The 20734-nt window shown below is 49.1% G+C and overlaps 1 protein-coding gene across 1 annotated transcript in view; it reads left to right on the forward strand.

Moving 5' to 3' along the window:
* DNAI1 (dynein axonemal intermediate chain 1) overlaps positions 1–20734 on the forward strand; it is a 310319-nt gene that overhangs the window by 73714 nt on the left and 215871 nt on the right. The window contains exons 9-10 of the mRNA XM_060236614.1: positions 3795–3929; positions 20280–20364. Coding sequence (XP_060092597.1) covers positions 3795–3929; positions 20280–20364 — 220 coding nt within the window. The remainder of the gene's footprint in view (positions 1–3794; positions 3930–20279; positions 20365–20734) is intronic.

Genomic DNA, 20734 nt, shown 5'->3' on the forward strand with positions numbered 1-20734 from the left:
CTTGCTGAAGGATCTGTCTCTTTCTACCCCTTCTAATCTGGTCTCCCTGCGTCACCTCCCAGTCTGTCCCTTCTGTTGCCTGCACCTCTGTTTTCCTGCGCTCTTGCCTCCAGCTCTCCTCTGGATGGAATTCTCAACTCTGATCCTGCTTTGTGCCTGCTCTTTGCACTGGCTCTCCTGCGGATCTGCTCCTCCCAACGCATGTGCCATACCTGCTGGGACTCTCACTTATGGCCTGTTTGGTGCTTCTAGTTAGGGGTGGAATTCTAATGGGAGTTCCTTTGCATATTAGGCCACACCCCCTGCTGTAGCCAATCCTCCAAGAGCTTACAAGGCTCTTTTTTGTAAGCTCTTGGAGGATTGGCTACATCAGGGGTGTGTGACCTAATATGCAAAGCAGCTCCTGCTAGAATTCTACCCCTGCTTCTAGTCATGGATGGGCCGTGGGTGGCCGGAATACCTGCCCTTTGGACTCTGAAACTCTATCTGGACTTTGAAACTCTTTCGGTAGTTCCAGGTCTGACCAGGTAACCTCTGGGTCAGAGAGCTAAAGCCTGAATAAGTCTTCTAGGTTAGCAGCTTTGTTTCGTTACTTTCTTCCCAGCTTCTGTCTTGCTCTTACATTTGTAGGTTTTTGCACCTTTGTAAACCTTGTAACCTTTAAACCTTGTAACAATAGGATATTCTGGAGAGCATTAATTCATAGGGTCGCTACGTCAAAAGCAAGTTGTCAGCACTTAACATATGGCCTGGGACCTGCCTACCTGAAGGACCGTCTCTCCCCACATGTTACCCAGAGAGTACTGAGATCGGGAACCCAAAATCTTCTCGCTATCCCTGGGCCAAAAGAAGCCCGCCTAAAATCTACTAGGGACAGGGCCTTCTCTGTTATGGCCCCTACATGGTGGAACCAGCTGCCGGAGGAGGTGAGGGCCCTGTGGGACCTTATTCAGCTCTGCAGGGCCTGTAAGACAACCCTCTTCCGGCTAGCTTACACCTGACTGACATAGGAAATTAAATGTAGCTCTACCGGATTCTTGCCATACATACTGTTGTAATGCTTAATGTTTTTTAAGGTTTTAAATGTTTTGAATGTTTGAAATGTTTATATATTTAAATACCAATTTAATTTTGTGTTTGACTACCTGTTGTGAGCCGCCCTGAGCCACCTTGGTGGGAAGGGCGGGAAATAAATCATAAATAAATAAATAAAATACATGCTCGTTATATTCATGTAGTGTTATTCGGATTTGGGGGCTTCAGTCGAAACCCAGAATCTTGACCTATTTTGGCTATAGGTAGGGCTCGTTTTGAAGAAAAATAGGTGGTGGAGCTCATTAGCATAACTCATTAGCATATGTCCCCCCACTACCAGCCAAAAGCAACCCGACGTCATAAAGGAGAGCCCTGGGCGAGCGAGGCCTGCTTGGGCTGGCTAGAGATCCAGCCAGCCCAAGCACCTGGGGCTCTCCTGGGCTGCCCTCCCCTCCAGCCAAAGGCCAGCAAGCCACCCGCCACCCAAAATCCCATAAGAAGTGCAGAAAGGGAGGTGTGGACTTCTCTTGGGGTTCATGAGGGCTGCTGGGGGTGTGGCAAAGCCCCTGGTGGCTGGCTGACTGCCTGCTCTCCTAATCCAGGGATTGTTATGCAGCTGTACCTCGTATTCAATGGACAAGATAGGTGGGGAGAAGGAGGGGGACCCTCAGAAAGGTTCAGGAGCTGTGCTCCTGTGAGCTCCTGCTGAATCTGAGGCCTGGTCTTGTTGAAGTCCAACAAGCTTGTTTAGCTCTTCACTTCCTCCAGAGGTCTCTTCAAAACACCTACAGACTTCGGAGCTGGTATGCCTTGGTGTCCTCGTGGCAAGTGTGTGTGTGTGGGGGGGAGTGAACGGAGCGTGGGGAGGGGGTTGGCCGGCAGGTGCGGGGCGACTCGTGATCAGCCCCACGCCTGCTGCCTACTCGCGAGTAGCACTGAGCTTCTCAGGCTGGGCGGGAGTTGGCGATGGCAGCAGGGCGAACTTCGGGGGGCGGGAGGGATGGAGCTGGCGGTGGCAGGGCGAATTTCGGAGGGACGGGAGGGAGGGCGCTAGCTGTGGGGGTGGCAGGGCTAGTTTCGGAGGCGGACGGCAGCAGGGCGAGCTTCTGGGGGGGGCGCGACAGGTGGGAGGGAGCTGGTGAGGGGGAAGGCAAATTAGGTGGTTGTCTTGGGCACTGGGAGGGGGGGGGAAGCCTGATTTGGCGCCCCCTCACTCCTGGCTCCTTAGGCAACCGCCTAGTTTGCCTAGTGAGAGAGCCAGCCCTGGGGGCTGGTGACAGCTTGTCATTGCGGGCAGAGAAGATTCACTCCCCAAGTTTGTGCATTTTGCTTTGACATCGAAACTCAGGTAACAAATGTCATATTTTGTATCTCTGTATTCCTTCCATTAGGCTTCCCAATCCCCAGGTCCCAGCGGGGGATTCCCCGGTTTTACAGGCTTCCCCCCCCCCCCCGCCCCCAGCCAGCTGGCCGGCGGGGGAAGCTCCTCCCCCACAGCCACCCTGTATCTCTAGATCTTGGGCAGGACCTGCAAACAGGTCCAGTTTTAAAATGCCCGTGTGCCTTTAAATTGGAGCAGGAAGCAGGAAGTACTTCATGGGGAAGCGTTAGCAACAGCAGACCTCGTCAGAGAGCAGCCCCTCGCTGTTCTGCTTTGCTTTTGGACAAGTGAGCGCGTGTGTAAAAGAGAGCAGCGCAGCCCCTTTACTTTCCAGACCTGGTTGTGGAGGCACCAGAGACTCCTGCTTTGTTCTGCTGCTTCAGAGCAACAGGCTGCCCACTTGCACCAGAGACAGTGAAGCGTGTGTGTGAGCGAGAGAGAGAAAGCGGGAGGGAACTCTATTATTCCCTATGGAGACTTATTCTCATAGGAAATAGTGGAGAATTGATCCGTGGGTATCTGGGGCTCTGGGGGAGCTGTTTTTTGAGGTTGAGGCACCAGATTTGCAGCATAGCATCCAGTACCTCTCCCCAAAATACCCCCCCCCCCAAGTTTCAAAAAGATTGGAGCAGGCAGTCCAATTCTATGAGCCCCAAAAGAAGGTGCCGCTATCCTTCATTATTTCCTATGAAGGGAAGGGATTTAAAAGATGTGTGGTCCCTTTAAATGTGATGGCCAAAACTCCCTTGAAGTTCAATTATGCTTGTCACACCCTTGCTCCTGGCTCCGCCCCCAAAGTCTCCTGGCTCCACCCCCAAAGTCTCCTGGTTCCACCCCCAAAGTCTCCTGGCTCCACCCCCAAAGTCCCTAGATATTTCTTGAATTGGACTTGGCAACCCTATCTTCCATTCTTTCCTTATGTGTACTCTTGGTAGGTTTTCAGCAGAAGATTAGTTGAAGATGCTTTAAATATGCTCGCCGTGTTAAGGTTAAAGGACCTGTAAGACCTACCTCTTTAAAACAGCCTTCACCTAATGCCGAGCTAAGGAAAGGCTGCTGGATATGTTTTTAGCCACAGAATGTATTAAAGATCGAAGTTATAGCACCACAATTAATTAATTTTAATACAATTTGTAAATGGTTTTATGTCGATTTTATAACTATAACTGTAACTACTATGTATAATTTTATAATTTTATTGTACTGGATTCATATGTTGTGAGCCGCCCTGAGCCTGCTCTTGCAGGGAGGGCGGGGTACAAATAAAAACTATTATTATTATTATTAAGGTTGCCCAAACCTATGAGTTGGTACTTTTTAAACTCTTGACTCTCTAATGAGGTCATGGCTAAAACGTTCTGCTTCCTGTCCTTCGCAGTGGGAAATCTACGACGCCTACATGGAGGAACTCCAGAAACTGGAAAAGTCAAAAGAGAAAGAAAAACAAAAGGCGCCAGTTTCAAAGAAAGAAGACAAGACAGGGGGTCGGAAATTGACTTCTCTGGAATCTCAGGTGCTGCTCCTGTATCTTACTGGGTGGGGACAGGACAGCATTGGGTGCCCTTCGAATGCCAGCCAAATGAACAAAATAGGAGTCGATAGCACTTTTAATACCAACTTAGTTTTATTCAGAACGGAAGCTTTCCATTTTTCCCGACTAAAACTAACTCCATTTTTACAAGATTATTGTAAAAGTTTTACAAGATAATGCATGGGACGGAGAAAGTAGAGAAAGAGGTACTTTTCTCCCTTTCTCACAATACAAGAACTCGTGGGCATTCAATGAAATTGCTGAGCAGTCGGGTTAGAACGGATCAAAGGAAGTACCGTATTTTTTGCACCATAAGGTGCTCCGGACGATAGGACGCATCTTCCTCCTGGGGGGCGATCCGCTGCCTCTGCCTCCGATCCGGCGCTTCCCCCGCGCCTCCCTGCCTGGCTCCATCTTCTTCCAGCAAGCGTGCTTCCTCCTTGCCCGTGTGCCTGGCTCCACCTCTGATGCTTAAAGCAAGCACTGGGATCGCTCCCTCCGCCCTCTGATCCCAGCGCTTGCTTTAAGCATCACAGCTGAAGCCAGACATACAGGCAAAGAGGAAGCACCCGCCCCCTCGGCAAACCCAGCGCTTCGCGAGCGCTGGAGGAGACTGTGAGCCGCTCTGAGGCTCTTCGGAGTGGAGGGCGGGATATAAATCCAATATCTTCGTCTACCTCACAGGGTGTCTGTTGTGGGGGAGGAAGGGAAGGGAGATTGTGAGCCGCTCTGAGACTCTTCGGAGTGGAGGGCGGGATATAAATCCAATATCTTCATCTACCTCACAGGGTGTCTGTTGTGGGGGATGAAGGTAAAGGAGATTGTGAGCCGCTCTGAGACTCTTTGGAGTGGAGGGCGGGATATAAATCCGATATCTTCATCTACCTCACAGGGTGTCTGTTGTGGGGGAGGAAGGGAAGGGAGATTGTGAGCCGCTCTGAGACTCTTTGGAGTGGAGGGCGGGATATAAATCCGATATCTTCATCTACCTCACAGGGTGTCTGTTGTGGGGGAGGAAGGGAAGGGAGATTGTGAGCCGCTCTGAGACTCTTCGGAGTGGAGGGCGGGATATAAATCCAATATCTTCGTCTACCTCACAGGGTGTCTGTTGTGGGGGAGGAAGGGAAGGGAGATTGTGAGCCGCTCTGAGACTCTTTGGAGTGGAGGGCGGGATATAAATCCAATATCATCTACCTCACAGGGTGTCTGTTGTGGGGGATGAAGGTAAAGGAGATTGTGAGCCGCTCTGAGACTCTTTGGAGTGGAGGGCGGGATATAAATCCAATATCTTCATCTACCTCACAGGGTGTCTGTTGTGGGGGAGGAAGGGAAGTGAGATTGTGAGCCGCTCTGAGACTCTTTGGAGTGGAGGGCGGGATATAAATCCGATATCTTCATCTACCTCACAGGGTGTCTGTTGTGGGGGAGGAAGGGAAGGGAGATTGTGAGCTGCTCTGAGACTCTTTGGAGTGGAGGGCGGGATATAAATCCGATATCTTCATCTACCTCACAGGGTGTCTGTTGTGGGGGAGGAAGGGAAGGGAGATTGTGAGCCGCTCTGAGACTCTTCAGAGTGGAGGGCGGGATATAAATCCGATATCTTCATCTACCTCACAGGGTGTCTGTTGTGGGGGAGGAAGGGAAGGGAGATTGTGAGCCGCTCTGAGACTCTTTGGAGTGGAGGGCGGGATATAAATCTAATATCTTCTTATCTTCTTCTTCCCTCGTAAATACATTCCCACCCCATTGGGGTAGCTTTTTTGGGTTACTCGCCTTTCCATTTGACACAGAATTGAGGGCTGAATTCCTGGCGATTTGAGGGGTGGGGTGGAGGGCATGGTTTTGGGAGGGGAGGGGCCTCAGCGGGGCATAGTGCCACAGACTGCACCCTCTCAAGCAGCCCTTTTCTCCAGGGGAACTGATCTCCATCATACGCAAGGCTCACTTTGTAGCAGGAGCTCTTTTGCCATTTAGGCCACACACCGCTGATGTAGCCAACCCTCTAAGAGCTTACAGTAGGCTCTGTAAGGACACCCATAAGCTCTTGGAGTATTGGCTACATCCAGTGGGTGTGGCCTAATATGCAAAGGAGCTCTTGCTACAAAGTGAGCCCTGGTCCTAAAGGGTGATTGACACATGGAATTCACTGCCACAGGAGGTGGCGGCGGCTACAAGCACAGACAGCTTCAAGAAGAGATTGGATAAACATATGGAGCAGAGGTCCATCAGTGGCTATTAGCCACAGCATATTGTTGGAACTGTCTGGGGCAGTGATGGTCTGTATTCTTGGTGCTTGGTGGGGGGGGTGGCACAGTGGGAGGGCTTCTAGCCCCACCTGTGGGCCTCCTGATAGCACTTGGGCTTTGTTTTTGTTTTTTAGCCACTGTGTGACACAGAGCGTTGGACTGGATGGGCCATTGGCCTGATCCACCATGGCTTCTCTTATGTTCTTATGTGACACAGAGCGTTGGACTGGATGGGCCATTGGCCTGATCCACCATGGCTTCTCTTATGTGACACAGAGTGTTGGACTGGGTGGGCCACTGGCCTGATCCAACATGGCTTCTCTTATGTTCTTATGTGACACAGAGTGTTGGACTGGATGGGCCACTGACCTGATCCAACAGGGCTTCTCTTATGTTCTTATGTGACACAGAGTGTTGGACTGGGTGGGCCACTGGCCTGATCCAACATGGCTTCTCTTATGTTCTTATGTGACACAGAGTGTTGGACTGGATGGGCCACTGACCTGATCCAACAGGGCTTCTCTTATGTTCTTATGTGACACAGAGTGTTGGACTGGAAGCGCCATTGGCCTGATCCAACATGGTTTCTCTTATGTTCTTATGTGACACAGAGTGTTGGACTGGAAGCGCCATTGGCCTGATCCAACATGGCTTCTCTTATGTCCTTATGTGACACAGAGTTTTGTACTGGAAGCGCAATTGGCCTGATCCAACATGGCTTCTCTTATGTTCTTATGTGACACAGAGTGTTTGACTGGATGGGCCATTGGCCTGATCCAACATGGCTTCTCTTCTGTTCTTATGTGACACAGAGTGTTGGACTGGATGGGCCATTGGCCTTATCCAACATGGCTTCTCTTATGTTCTTATGTGACACAGAGTGTTGGACTGGATGGGTCATTGGCCTGATCCAACAGGGCTTGTCTTCTGTACTTATGTGACACAGAGTGTTGAACTGGGTGGGCCATTGGCCTGATCCACCATGGCTTCTCTTATGTGACACAGAGTGCTGGACTGGATGGGCCATTGGCCTTATCCAACAAGGCTTCTCTGATGTTCTTATGTGACACAGAGTGTTGGACTGGATGGGCCACTGGCCTTATCCAACCTGGCTTCTCTTATGTTCTTATGTGACACAGAGTGTTGGACTGGGTGGGCCATTGACCTTATCCAGCATGGCTTCTCTTATGTGATGCAAAGTGTTGGAGTGGATGGGCCACTGGCCTGATCCACCATCGCTTCTCTTATGTTCTTATGTGACACAGAGTGTTGGACTGGATGGGCCATTGGCCTGATCCACCATGGCTTCTCTTATGTTCTTATGTGACACAGAGTGTTGAACTGGAGGGGCCATTGGCCTGATCCACCATGGCTTCTGTTATGTTCTTATGTGAAACAGAGTGTTGGACTGGATGGGCCATTGGCCTGATCCAGCATGGCTTCTCTTATGTTCTAATGTGACACAGAGTGTTGGACTGGATTGGCCACTGGCCTTATCCAACATGGGTTCTCTTATGTTCTTATGTGACGCAGAGTGTTGGACTGGATGGGCCACTGGCCTTATCCAACATGGCTTCTCTTATGTTCTTATGTGACGCAGAGTGTTGGAGTGGATGGGCCACTGGCCTGATCCAGCATGGCCTCTCTTATGTTTTTATGTGACACAGAGTGTTGGACTGGATGGGCCATTGGCCTGATCCAACAGGGCTTCTCTGATGTTCTTAAGTGACACAGAGTGTTGGAGTGGATGGGCCATTGACCTGATCCCACATGGCTTCTCTTCTGTTCTTAAGTGACACAGAGTGTTGGACTGGATGAGCCATTGGCCTGATCCAACATGGCTTCTCTTATGTTCTAATGTGACACAGAGTATTGGACTGGATTGGCCACTGGCCTTATCCAACATGGGTTCTCTTATGTTCTTATGTGACGCAGAGTGTTGGACTGGATGGGCCACTGGCCTTATCCAACATGGTTTCTCTTATGTTCTTATGTGACGCAGAGTGTTGGAGTGGATGGGCCACTGGCCTGATCCAGCATGGCCTCTCTTATGTTTTTATGTTACACAGAGTGTTGGACTGGATGGGCCATTGGCCTGATCCAACATGGCTTCTCTTCTGTTCTTAAGTGACACAGAGTGTTGGACTGGATGAGCCATTGGCCTGATCCAACATGGCTTCTCTTCTGTTCTTCTGTGACACAGAGTGTTGGACTGGATGGGCCATCCAACATGGCTTCTCTTATATTCTTATGTCCCCACCTGGAGGCTGGCATCCCCAGGTTACACATCATTATGGATGGATTGATGGATTTATTCTCTGCCATTCTGTTCAGAATCACCCTAGAACTCATGAACCGTCTCAGAAAGCTCTTTTCCCAAGAGTTCTTGAAGCTTGTAGTTTTGGCTCATGTTATTTCCTTTCTTGGTTTCCATCGCTTTGTGAAAAGATAATCTACTTCTTGTCCAAACCTGCACGTATGCAGAGCCCCCTTTCACATTCCAGCCCACGGGAGAACTCAGGGGACTGGTGCTCAATTCTCACCCCTTGAGGCATTTCCCACTGGGCAGGTTTCCTGTTCTGGATCCAGGGAAGATGTCTGTCAGCTGTGTCACTTGGCACGATGGAAGAAATCTGTGTCTGAGGACTCATTCCCGTTGTTTTTCAAATTTAGAGCGGCCGTGTCGGGCCTCTGGTGTTACTGGGCGAAGCAGTGGTGGTGGTGGAAATCAGTCCAACCCCATTGGACTACCTGAGAACCCCCAGGAGCTGCTGCCAGTCAGAATAGACAAGCTGACCTTGGTCTGACTCAGCAGGAGGCAGCTTTGGGTGTTCGTCCCCCCCCCACCCCCGTTCAGTCTCCCTCCGCAAAGCTCTTATTAGTTCCATTGAGGGGGGGGTGTCTGTGTGGCCGATTTCGCACTCACCTTACGCCGCTCTCACGTCTGTCTTTTCAGCACAGCGTCCTCCCGATTTCCCAGTATGTTCTTTTGGAGAGATTTCCCTGGGAGGCCTGGGCAGCAAAGAAGGGTGTGTGTGTGTTTTTTTCAGCTGGGAGGGGCGGGGAGTGGGCATTCCAGTAGCTATTTTGTTTACCAAAATACCCCTGGGCAGAATTGTTGCTGGCTGAGGTCATCTGATGGTGAGGAAGGCTTTTTTTTTTCTTTGCCCCCCTCTTTCTTCCTTCCTTCCTTCCTTCCTTCCTTCCTTCCTTCCTTCCTTCCTTCCTTCCTTCCTTCCTTCTTTCTTTCTTTCTTTCTTTCTTTCTTTCTTTCTTTCTTTCTTTCTTTCTTTCTTTCTTTCTTTCTTTCTTTCTTTCTTTCTTTCTTTCTTTCTTTCTTTCTTTCTTTCTTTCTTTCTTTCTTTCCCTGCAAGTGATGCTCTGTCTGTATTCTTGCTGCTGGGAAGGGGAGAAGCAACAGTGGGAGGGCTTCTAGTGCCCTGGCCCCACTGGTGGACATTCTGGTGCTTTTTGGGCATTGTATGAAAGAATTTGGACTAGATAGTCCACTGGCCTGATCCAACATGGCTCCTCTTATGTTCTTTCTTTCCATGTTTTTCTTTTCCTTTCCTTCCATTTCGTTTTTTCCCTTTCTTTCTTTCCCTTTCCCTTTCTTTCTTTCCTTCCATTTTTACTGGATGAAACTTTTATGTTCATCATACTGTTGTTGCAGACATAGGAGCTCTGCCAATGAAAAGTTGGCACCCCAGGTTGTAGCCGGGTGGCCTTCTATGAGATTTCTGTGTGAGTGAGTGAGAGTTAGAGGTGTGGGGCAGAAAGAGATTATTGGAGATTACTGCGGTGTATCTCAACAGCACTAGAAGTGATGGTACTATGAACTTGGCACGATTTTACTGGTCCTTCTTTTAACAGCTGTCTGGCACCAAAATTAAATTCCTCCTGTAGATATTAAAAAGGATGACAGAAGTTCACTGGCTAAGTATCTGCAGAACAGGTTGCTTTTAAAAGCATGGGAAATACAGTCAGTAAAAAGCAGCAAGTCCCTCATAAATATCCTGCAGAAAAGCTTGTATGAACTTCATATAACTTGAAATTAATTCATTAATTGCAGTACAATTCTGCTACCTTTCACAGCAATTTTCCAGTGCTTCAACCAAAGACAAATATGAAAAATAGCTGTCAAAAGATTTTCTTGAAACCAAGCAAGCCTGGTTGTAGCTTGAGTCAGGGTTCCAGTAGCAGCAGCTGAAGGAAGGGCCTACTAAATGTTTCAGCATATTTTGAGGTTGAGCAGCTGCCAAGGCCCAGTGTGGGTGATACACAGTGCTGCCATTCCTGATGGCAATGGCAACAGCACTCCCAACTGCAAACACTGGCCAGTGCTGTTGAGGAAGGGGTGTGTAGGTGGTGCAGGCAATTGAACATCGGCATTAGGAGTGCTTGCAAGCTGGAGAAAAACACACAAACAGATAGGCGCATGCAGGTGTGGGAGTGAAAAGAGAGGACCGCCCACTTTCCACCCCCATTTTGGCTCAGCATGAGTTTCAGACAGATTTTTCTGAAAATGAAAAGGCAGGTTTGGGGGAGTGTCCTGGAAGTGACATCACAGGAAAAGGTGGAGTTTTTGTTCAGTGTGCCCCGGAAGTGACATCACTTGGCCCTTGACACCACAGCAACATAAGAGAAGCCATGTTGGATCAGGCCAATGGCCCATCCAGTCCAAAACACTGTGTCACATAAGAACATAAGAGAAGCCATGTTGGATCAGTCCAATGGCCCATCCAGTCCAACACTCTGTGTCACATAAGAACATAAGAGAAGCCATGTTGGATCAGGCCAATGTCCCATCCAGTCCAACACTCTGTGTCACACAGAGGCAAAAAAAAATTATATATATATATATATATACACATACACACACACACATATACATATATATATATACACACACTGTGGCTAATAGCCACTGATGGACCTCTGCTCCATATTTTTATCTAACCCCCTCTTGAAGCTGGCTATGCTTGTAGCCGCCACCACCTCCTGTGGCAGTGAATTCCACATGTTAATCACCCTTTGGGTGAAGAAATACTTTTTATCCGTTTTAACCCGACTGCTCAGCAATTTCATCGAATGCCCACGAGTTCTTGTATTGTGAAAAAGAGAGAAAAGTACTTCTTTCTCTACTTTCTCCATCCCATGCATAATCTTGTCAACCTCTATCATGTCATCCCGCAGTCGACGTTTCTCCAAGCTAAAGAGCCCCAAGCGTTTTAACCTTTCTTCATAGGGAAAGTGTTCCAACCCTTTAATCATTCTAGTTGCCCTTTTCTGGACTTTTTTCAATGCTACAGTATCCTTTTTGAGGTGCGGTGACCAGAATTGTACACAGTATTCCAAATGAGACCGCACTATCGATTTATACAGGCGCATTATGATACTGGCTGATTTGTTTTCAGTTCCCTTCCTAATAATTCCCAACATGGCATTGGCCTTTTTTATTGCAATCGCACACTGTCTTGACATTTTCAGTGATTTATCTACCACGACCCCAAGATCTCTGTCTTGGTCAGACTCTGCCAGCTCACACCCCATCAACTTGTTTGTAGCTGTGATTCTTGGCCCCAGTGTGCATTACTTTGCAGTTGGCCACATTGAACCTCATCTGCCATGTTGACGCCCACTCTCCCAGCCTCAATAGATCCCCTTGGAGTTCCTCACAATCCTCTCTGGTTCTCACCACCATGAAATGACATAATTCCTATCTCCCGGCTCCACCTCCGAAGTCTCCTGGCTCCACCCCCAGATTTTAGTGGGCCAGGAAGGAGAAGTGTAAAAAATAACCAGACAACGGGAAAGAAAAGTTTGGAAAACCCTGATCTAGCCTCTGTTTAAAAACCTCCATGGAAGGAGAGCCCACCATCTCCCGAGGAAGCCTGTTCCACCAAGGAACCGCTCTAACGGTCGGGAAATTCTTCCTAATGTGGAGCCGGAAACTCTTTTGATTTAATTTCAACCCATTGGTTCTGGTCCTGCCTTCTATTGGCACAGGAAACAGTTCCACACCATCCTCTATAAGACAGCCCTTCAAAGACTCGAAGATGGTGATCCTATCACCTCTCAGCCGCCTCCTCTCCAGGCTAAACATGCCCAGATCCTTCAACCTTTCCTCATAGGACTTGGTCTCCAGACCCCTCATCCTCTATAGGACAGGCCTTCAAATACTTGAAGATGGTGATCCTATCACCTCTCAGCCGCCTCTTCTCCAGGCTAAACATCCCCAGCTCCTTCAGCCTTTCCTCAGAGGACTTGTTCTCCAAACCCCTCATCCTCTATAAGACAGACCTTCAAATACTTGAAGATGGTGATCCTATCACCTCTCAGCCACCTTCTCTCCAGGCTAAACATCCCCAGCTCCTTCAACCTTTCCTCATAGGACTTGGTCTCCAAACCCCTCATCCTCTATAGGACAGCCCTTCAAATACTCGAAGATAGTGATCCTATCACCTCTCAGCCGCCTCCTCTCCAGGCTAAACATCACCTGCTCCTTCAACCTTTCCTCATAGCCCCTTATCCTCTATAGGACAGCCCTTCAAATACTCGAAGATGGTGATCCTATCACCTCTCAGCCGCCTCCTCTCCAGGCTAAACATCCCCAGCTCCTTCAACCTTTCTTCGTAGAACTTGGTCTCCAGACCCCTTATCCTCTATAGGATAGCCCTTCAAATACGCGAAGATGGTGATCCTATCACCTCTCAGCCTCCTCCTCTCCAGGCTAAACATCCCCAGCTCCTTTAACCTTTCCTCATAGGACTTGGTCTCCAGACCCTTCATCCTCTATAGGATTGCCCTTCAAGTACTTGAAGATGGTGATCCTATCACCTCTCATCCGCCTCTTCTCCAGGCTAAACATCTCCAGCTCCTTCAACCTTTCCTCATAGGACTGGGTCTCCAGACCCCTCATCCTCTATAGGACAGCTCTTCAAGTACTCGAAGATGGTGATCCTATCACCTCTCAGCCGCCTCCTCTCCAGGCTAAACATCCCCAGCTCCATCAACCTTTCCTCATAGGACTTGGTCTCCAGACCCCCCATCCTCTATATGACACCCCTTCAAGTACTCGAAGATGGTGATCCTATCACCTCTCAGCCACCTCCTCTCCAGGCTAAACATGCCCAGCTCCTTCAACCTTTCCTCATAGGACTTGGTCTCCAGACCTCTCATCCTCTATAGGACAGCCCTTCAAGTACTTGAAGATGGTGATCCTATTACCTCTCAGCCGCCTCCTCTCCAGGCTAAACATCCCCAGCTCCTTCAGCCTTCCCTCATAGGACTTGGTCTCCAGACCCCTCATCCTCTATAGGACAGCCCTTCAAGTACTTGAAGATGGTGATCCTATCACCTCTCAGCCGCCTCCTCTCTAGGCTAAACATCCCCAGCTCCTTCAGCCTTCCCTCATAGGACTTGGTCTCCAGACCCCTCATCCTCTATAGGACAGCCCTTCAAGTACTTGAAGATGGTGATCCTATCACCTCTCAGCCGCCTCCTCTCCAGGCTAAACATCCCCAGCTCCTTCAACCTTTCTTCGTAGAACTTGGTCTCCAGACCCCTCACGATCTTTGTTGCCCTCCTCCTCGGCATTGATTCTTCCTAGGGTGATGTTTGTCTTGGCTTGGAACACTACTGCTGTTGTTTTTTCACGCCTTCAAATGATTGTGTTCATTGCTTAGTGTGTTTTATCGTGTTTGTGGGTATTATTAGAAACCACCTGGGATGCTATTAAAGGAAAGGCAGGGTGGAAAGGTTTTCAGAAAATGCAGGGGGCAGATTGCATAGCTGAAAGTTCCTCCATACATAATACTCTGTGTGCATTAATAGGAACACCTCAGGCAGACGGCAAAGCTAAAACACTTGTCTGTGAATTGCTGTGTGTTCTTCAGCAGAGCTGCACCCTGATCCAGCATAGCTCCTCCTATGTTCCTCCTATGTTGGTGTGAGAGCCAGTTTGGTGTAGTGGTTAAGTGTGTGGACTCTTATCTGGGAGAACCGGGTTTGATTCCCCACTCCTTCACTTGCAGCTCCCGGAATGGCCTTGGGTCAGCCATAGCTCTGGCAGAGGTTGTCCTTGAAAGGGCAGCTGCTGTGAGAGCCCTCTCCAGCCTCACCCACCTCACAGGGTGTCTGTTGTGAGGGAGGAAGGTAAAGGAGATTGTGAGCCGCTCTGAGACTCTTCGGAGTGGAGGGCAGGATATAAATCCAATATCTTCATCTACCTCACAGGGTGTCTGTTGTGGGGGAGGAAGGGAAAGGAGATTGTGAGCCCCTCTGAGACTCTTCAGAGTGGAGGGCGGGATATAAATCCAATATCTTCTTCTTCATCTGTCTGAGGCAAATGATGCTCTGTATCCTTGGTGCCTGGCGGCGGGGCACAGTGGGATGGCTTCTGGAGTTCTGGCCCCACTGGTGGACCTCACTGAAAATGTCAAGACAGTGTGCGACTGCAATAAAAAAGGCCAACGCCATGCTGGGAATTATTAGGAAGGGAACTGAAAACAAATCAGCCAGTATCATAATGCCCCTGTATAAATCGATGGTGCGATCTCGTTTGGAGTACTGTGTGCAGTTCTGGTCGCCGCACCTCAAAAAGGATATTATAGCACTGGAAAAAGTCCAGAAAAGGGCAACTAGAATTATGAAAGGGTTGGAACGCTTCCCCTGTGAAGAAAGGTTAAAATGCTTGGAGTTCTTTGGCTTGGAGAAACGTTGACAGCGGGGTGACATGATAGAGGTTTACAAGATAATGCATGGGATGGAGGAAGTAGAGAAAGAAGTCCTTTTCTCCCTTTCTCACAATGCAAGAACTCGTGGGCATTCAATGAAATTGCTGAGCAGTCGGGTTAAAATGGATCGAAGGAAGTCCTTCTTCACCCAAAGGGTGATTAACATGTGGACTTCACTGCCATAGGAGGTGGTGGCGGCTACAAGCATAGCCAGCTTCAAGAGGGGGTTAGATAAAAATATGGAGCAGAGGTCCATCTGTGGCTATTAGCCACACTGTGTGTGTGTGTGTGTGTGTGTGTGTGTGTGTATTTGGCCACTGTGTGACAGAGTTTTGGACTGGATGGGCCATTGGCCTGATCCAACAGGGCTTTTCTTATGTGACAGAGTGTTGGACTCGATGGGCCACTGGCCTGATCCAACAGGGATTCTCTTATGTTCTTATGTGACTCAGAGTGTTGGATTGGATGGGCCACTGGCCTGATCCAACAGGGCTTCTCTTATGTTCTTATGTGACTCAGAGTGTTGGACTGGATGGGCCATTGGCTTGATCCAACAGGGCTTCTCTTATGTTCTTATGTGACACAGAATGTTGGACTGGATGGGCCATTGGCCTGATCCAACATGGCTTCTCTTATGTTCTTATGTGACTCAGAGTGTTGGACTGGATGTGCCACTGGCCTGTTCCAACAGGGCTTCTCTTATGTTCTTATGTGACTCAGAGTGTTGGACTGGATGGGCCATTGGCCTGATCCAACATGGCTTCTCTTATGTGACACAGAGTGTTGGACTGGATGGGCCACTGGCCTGATCCAACAGGGCTTCTCTTATGTTCTTATGTGATACAGAATGTTGGACTAGATGGGCCATTGGCTTGATCCAACATGGCTTCTCTTATGTTCTTATGTGACACAGAGTGTTGGACCGGATGGGCCATTGGCTTGATCCAACGGGGCTTCTCTTATGTTCTTATGACCTCCTGATGGCAACTGAGTTTTGGACTGGATGTTCCACTGGCTTGATCCAATCCTCCAAGAGCTTACAGGGCTCTTAGTACAGGGCCTCCTGTCAGCTCCAAGAGGATTGACTACAGCAGGGAGGCATGGCCTAATATGCAAAGGAGTTCCTGCTACCAAAAACGCCCTGTACCTTGCATTCATTCTTGGTTGCATGAGCTGTTTTCATCCCAGCTTCCCTGAGATGCCTGTATTCTGGGTATTATTTATACAGCCAACAGTTCGCTTGTTTGTTTCCAGGTAATTAAGCGGCCATGAAAGAAGAGTTATACGTGGCAGACCGTCTGTTGCTCCCCGATAAACCCTCGCTTTTGTCGAGAACAAATATCGTAGCCAGACCAGGAGCGTTTATTTTCTTAGCTCTGGACCATTACTTCGTCGTAACGTGCGCGCCCATTAATGTTATTGCTGTGGTATAAAATAATTTAGCAGCAAAGTCCCCAGAAGGAAGGAATTAGCGTGTGGGTGAGGCAGCCCCCCTCTCCGAGCCCTGGCAAGTCAGCAGAGTTTTCTGGGGAAACCAATTCCAAATGGATCTTAAAGACGGATGCGTTGGGCACATCATTTCCATCAAAGATTCATCTCAATGCAACTCAGAAGAAATCGTCGGCTGGAAACGGAGGGTGGCCCTGTGGCGGGAGCTAGGAAGGCCGCAGCTTGGGCAAAGCTACCCCCCAAGAGGGTGTTTCCTGCTAGAGAAACGACGTCGACACAGGGCATAGCTGCTGACTCCAACAAATCTGAACTTTTGCTTTGGGCAGGAGGATTCTTCCCCTAGAGGAGTTCTTAGCTGTCCAATGGTAGAGGACATACAAACATAAGAGAAGCCACGTTGGATCAGGCCAATGACTCTTGTGTCACACAGTGGCCAAAAAACCCAGGTGCCATCAAGAGGTCCACCAGTGGGGCTAGACGTCCTTCCACTGTGCCCCACCCCAAGCACCAAGAATACAGAGCATCACTTGCCCCAGACAGAGAGTTCCAACAATGCGCTGTGGCTAATAGCCCCTGATGGACCTCTGCTCCAGATGTTGATCCATTCTGCTTTTGAAGCTGTCTATGCTTGTAGCCACCACCACATAAGAACATAAGAACATAAGAGAAGCCATGTTGGATCAGGCCAACGGCCCATCAAGTCCAACACTCTGTGTCACACAGTGGCAAAAAATTTTATATACACACATACACTGTGTCTAATAGCCACTGATGGACCTGTGCTCCATATTTTTATCTAAACCCTTCTTGAAGGTGGCTATACTTGTGGCCGCCACCACCTCCTATGGCAGTGAATTCCATGGGTTAATCACCCTTTGGGTGAAGAAGGACTTCCTTTTATCTGTTCTAACCCGACTGTTCAGCAATTTCATTGAGTGCCCACGAGTTCTTATATTGTGAGAAAGGGAGAAAAGGACTTCTTTCTCTACCTTGACACTTCTGCAAAGGACCGGGGCCACTGGTGATACGATTACCATCTTCAAGTACTTGAAGGGTTGTCATATAGAGGATGATGTGGAATTGTTTTCTGTGGCCGCAGAAGGTATAACCGGAACCAATGGGTTGAAATTAAATTAAAAGAGTTTCCGGCTCAACATTAGGAAGAACTTCCTGACAGTTAGAGCGGTTCCTCAGTGGAACAGGTTTCCTTGGGAGGTGGTGAGCTCTCCTTCCTTGGAGGTTTTTAACCAGAGGCTAGATGGACATCTGACAGCTATGAGAATCCTGTGAATTTAGGGGGAGGTGTTTGTGAGTTTCCTGCATTGTGCAATGAGTTGGACTAGATGACCCTGGAGGTCCCTTCCAACTCTATGATTCTATGGTGAACCTGGTGGATTGGACTGCCTGAGTGGATCACTCCCTCCATCCCCCCACGAAGGAAGGTAATGGAGACCAGTTTGGTGTAGTGGTTAAGAGCTGCAGACTCTTATTTGGGAGAACAGGGTTTGATTCCCTACTCCTCTGCTTGCAATTGCCGGAATAGCTTGGGTTAGCCATAGCTCTTGCAGGAGTTGTCCTTGAATGGGCAGCTGCTGTCAGAGCTCTCTCAGCCCAACCCACCTCACAGGGTGTCTGTTGTGGGGAGAGAAGATATAGGAGATTGTGAGCTGCTCTGAGTCTCTGTCCTTGAATGGGCAGCTGCTGTGAGAGCTCTCTCAGCCCCACCCACCTCACAGGGTGTCTGTTGTGGGGGGAGGAGATATAGGAGATTGTGAGCTGCTCTGAGTCTCTGTCCTTGAAAGGGCAGTTGCTGTCAGAGCTCTCTCAGCCCCACCCACCTCACAGGGTGTCTGTTGTGTGTGTGTGGGGGGAGATATAGGAGATTGTGAGCTGCTCTGAGTCTCTGTCCTTGAATGGGCAGCTGCTGTCAGAGCTCTCTCAGCACAACCCACCTCTCAGGGTGTCTGTTGTGGAGGGAGAAGATATAGGAGATTGTGAGCCGCTCTGAGTCTCTGATTCAGAGAGAAGGGCAGAGTATAAATCTGCAATTCTTCTTCTTCTTCTAATCTGGAGGAACTGGTTTGATTCCCCACTCCTCCAAGTTTAGCTGCTGGGTGATCTCGGGCAGGGCTAGCTATAGGGCACATAGCGCCCCAGGCAGCCTCGCCGTCCCATCGCCCTCCCATGCTGTCCTCCCCCACCCCCCTCCTGCCTTTCCCCCCTTCCACGGTGCCTCCCCCTCCCTCACAATTTTAATGCCTGGAAACCGTCGGTGAAGCTCCACAGCAGCGGGAAGGACGAGGGAGCCGACAGAATTCATTATTACAGCCTTTCAAACCAATATCTCAGTTCTCTCACTTATGATAATGCTAGGGAGATAGTGAAGCAGAGAATATTGGACGTTGTCAGACAAAATGTCCTTACCAGCACAACCAAATGGCGAGCTCCGCCAGAACCAATCAAGAGGGTGAGCCCGATGCCCTACCTATACTGCTTAACAAATAATAATAATAATAATAATAAATTTATTTTTATATCCCGCCCTCCCGCACCGAAGGCAGGCTCAGGGCGGCGAACACGACATGATTATGGTATGCACCATGACTACGGTAAAATACAATCATTACTACAAAACAATTAAACAATTAAAATAGATAAAATTACATTTATAAATTAAGTTAAAATTAGATAAAGTCAAACCATTGTAAGCTATAGATTTTGGTGCTACAGTTCAAACTATGTATAGGATGGCTAGATGTCGTTTCCCGGGTTTCATCTTAATGCGAGCTGAAAGAGGGCAGTTTTGCAAGCCCCGCGAAACTGATTTAGGTCTCGCAGGGCTCGCACCTCTTCTGGTAGTCGATTCCACCATTGGGGAGCCGTTGTTGAGAAGGCTTGCTCCCCTCGTTGTTTTCAATCTAACCTCCCTTGGTCCAGGGACTTTTAAAAGATTTTGAGAACTAGATCTCAGTGCTCTCTGAGGAACGTATGGGGAGAGGCGGTCCCTAAGGTAGGCAGGTCCTCGGCCATATAGGGCTTTAAAGGTAATAACCAGCACCTTGTAGCGGACTCGGTACACAATCGGCAGCCAGTGCAGGTCCCGCAGCCTAGGCTGCACATGTTCCCACCGAGGTAGTCCCACTAACAGCCTGGCCGCCGCATTCTGCACTATAATGAATATAGGAGAACGTTTACTCTTATGAGGTGGGACGCTTCCCCTTCAGCAGTGGTGGAGGGGAGATACAAAAAGGCGCCGTTCCGAGAACGATTATGTCCCTGCTGCTGCAATGATGGTATCGAATCTCTAGTCCATGTCATGTTGACTGTGAGGCCTATAATGACCATCACAAAGTACTTCCATTTCCCACGGCCAGACCTTTTACCAGTTGCCAAAAATTGCAACTCCGTAAGAATCTTCATGGCGATAACATCAACAGAAGTATAGTGTCTAGATCGCTTAACGTTATGGTATCACTTTCCTCTGCTCTGGTAAGACCTCACCTGGAGTATTGTGTTCAGTTTTGGGCACCACATTTTAAGAAGGATACAGACAAGCTGGATCAGGTCCAGAGGAGGAAAGAGATTATAAGCCGCTCTGGGACTCGGAGTGAAGGGTGGAGTATAAGTCCTCCAGTTTGGTGGGGGAGTGGAGAATCAAACCCGGTTCTCCCAGATAAGAGTCCGCACACTTAACCACTACACCAAACTGGCTCTCACAGAAGCTGCCCTTTCAAGGACAACCTCTGCCAGAGCTGTGGCTGACCCAAGGCCATTCCAGCAGGTGCGAGTGGAGGAGTGGGGAATCAAACCCGGTTTTCCCAGATAAGTGTCCCCGCACTTCACCATTACAACAAACAATGTGCCAGAGGTGTGACATCTTCTCCTTTGCTTTTTGACAGAGCGATGACATCACCAAAGTGACCAAGGCTTCTAAGATCGTTGAGCGGATGGTCAACCAGAACACCTTTGATGACGTCGCCCAAGGTAGAAGGAGGTTGGGGGAGGAAGGGCTGGAGCGGCAGCGCGCTGGGCCTGGGGCGCTCGGGGTGCTCATTGTGCCACCTTGGGCGAGGCTTTGCCTCCCTCCTCCCGTCAGTAGAATGGAGCTAAGCATGAGCTGCCTCTACAGGGCTACTGGGAAGGCAAAACGTAATTTCAGCCTAAGAGAATGTTTTCCACCCAGGGGTTTACCAGCAAGACAGGAGGCTGGACTGGATGGACCCTGAATGCTGGAAATGGCATCATTTTTTATGCGAGTCGGGGCCACAACAGAAAAGGATGTGCAGTTTTAAACTGTGATACAACAACAATGTATTTGCATGCTCTCTTTGACCTCATGTACGGTATTGCAGTA

The sequence above is a fragment of the Heteronotia binoei genome, chromosome 4, assembly GCF_032191835.1.
Source record: "Heteronotia binoei isolate CCM8104 ecotype False Entrance Well chromosome 4, APGP_CSIRO_Hbin_v1, whole genome shotgun sequence".
Taxonomy (NCBI): domain Eukaryota; kingdom Metazoa; phylum Chordata; class Lepidosauria; order Squamata; family Gekkonidae; genus Heteronotia; species Heteronotia binoei.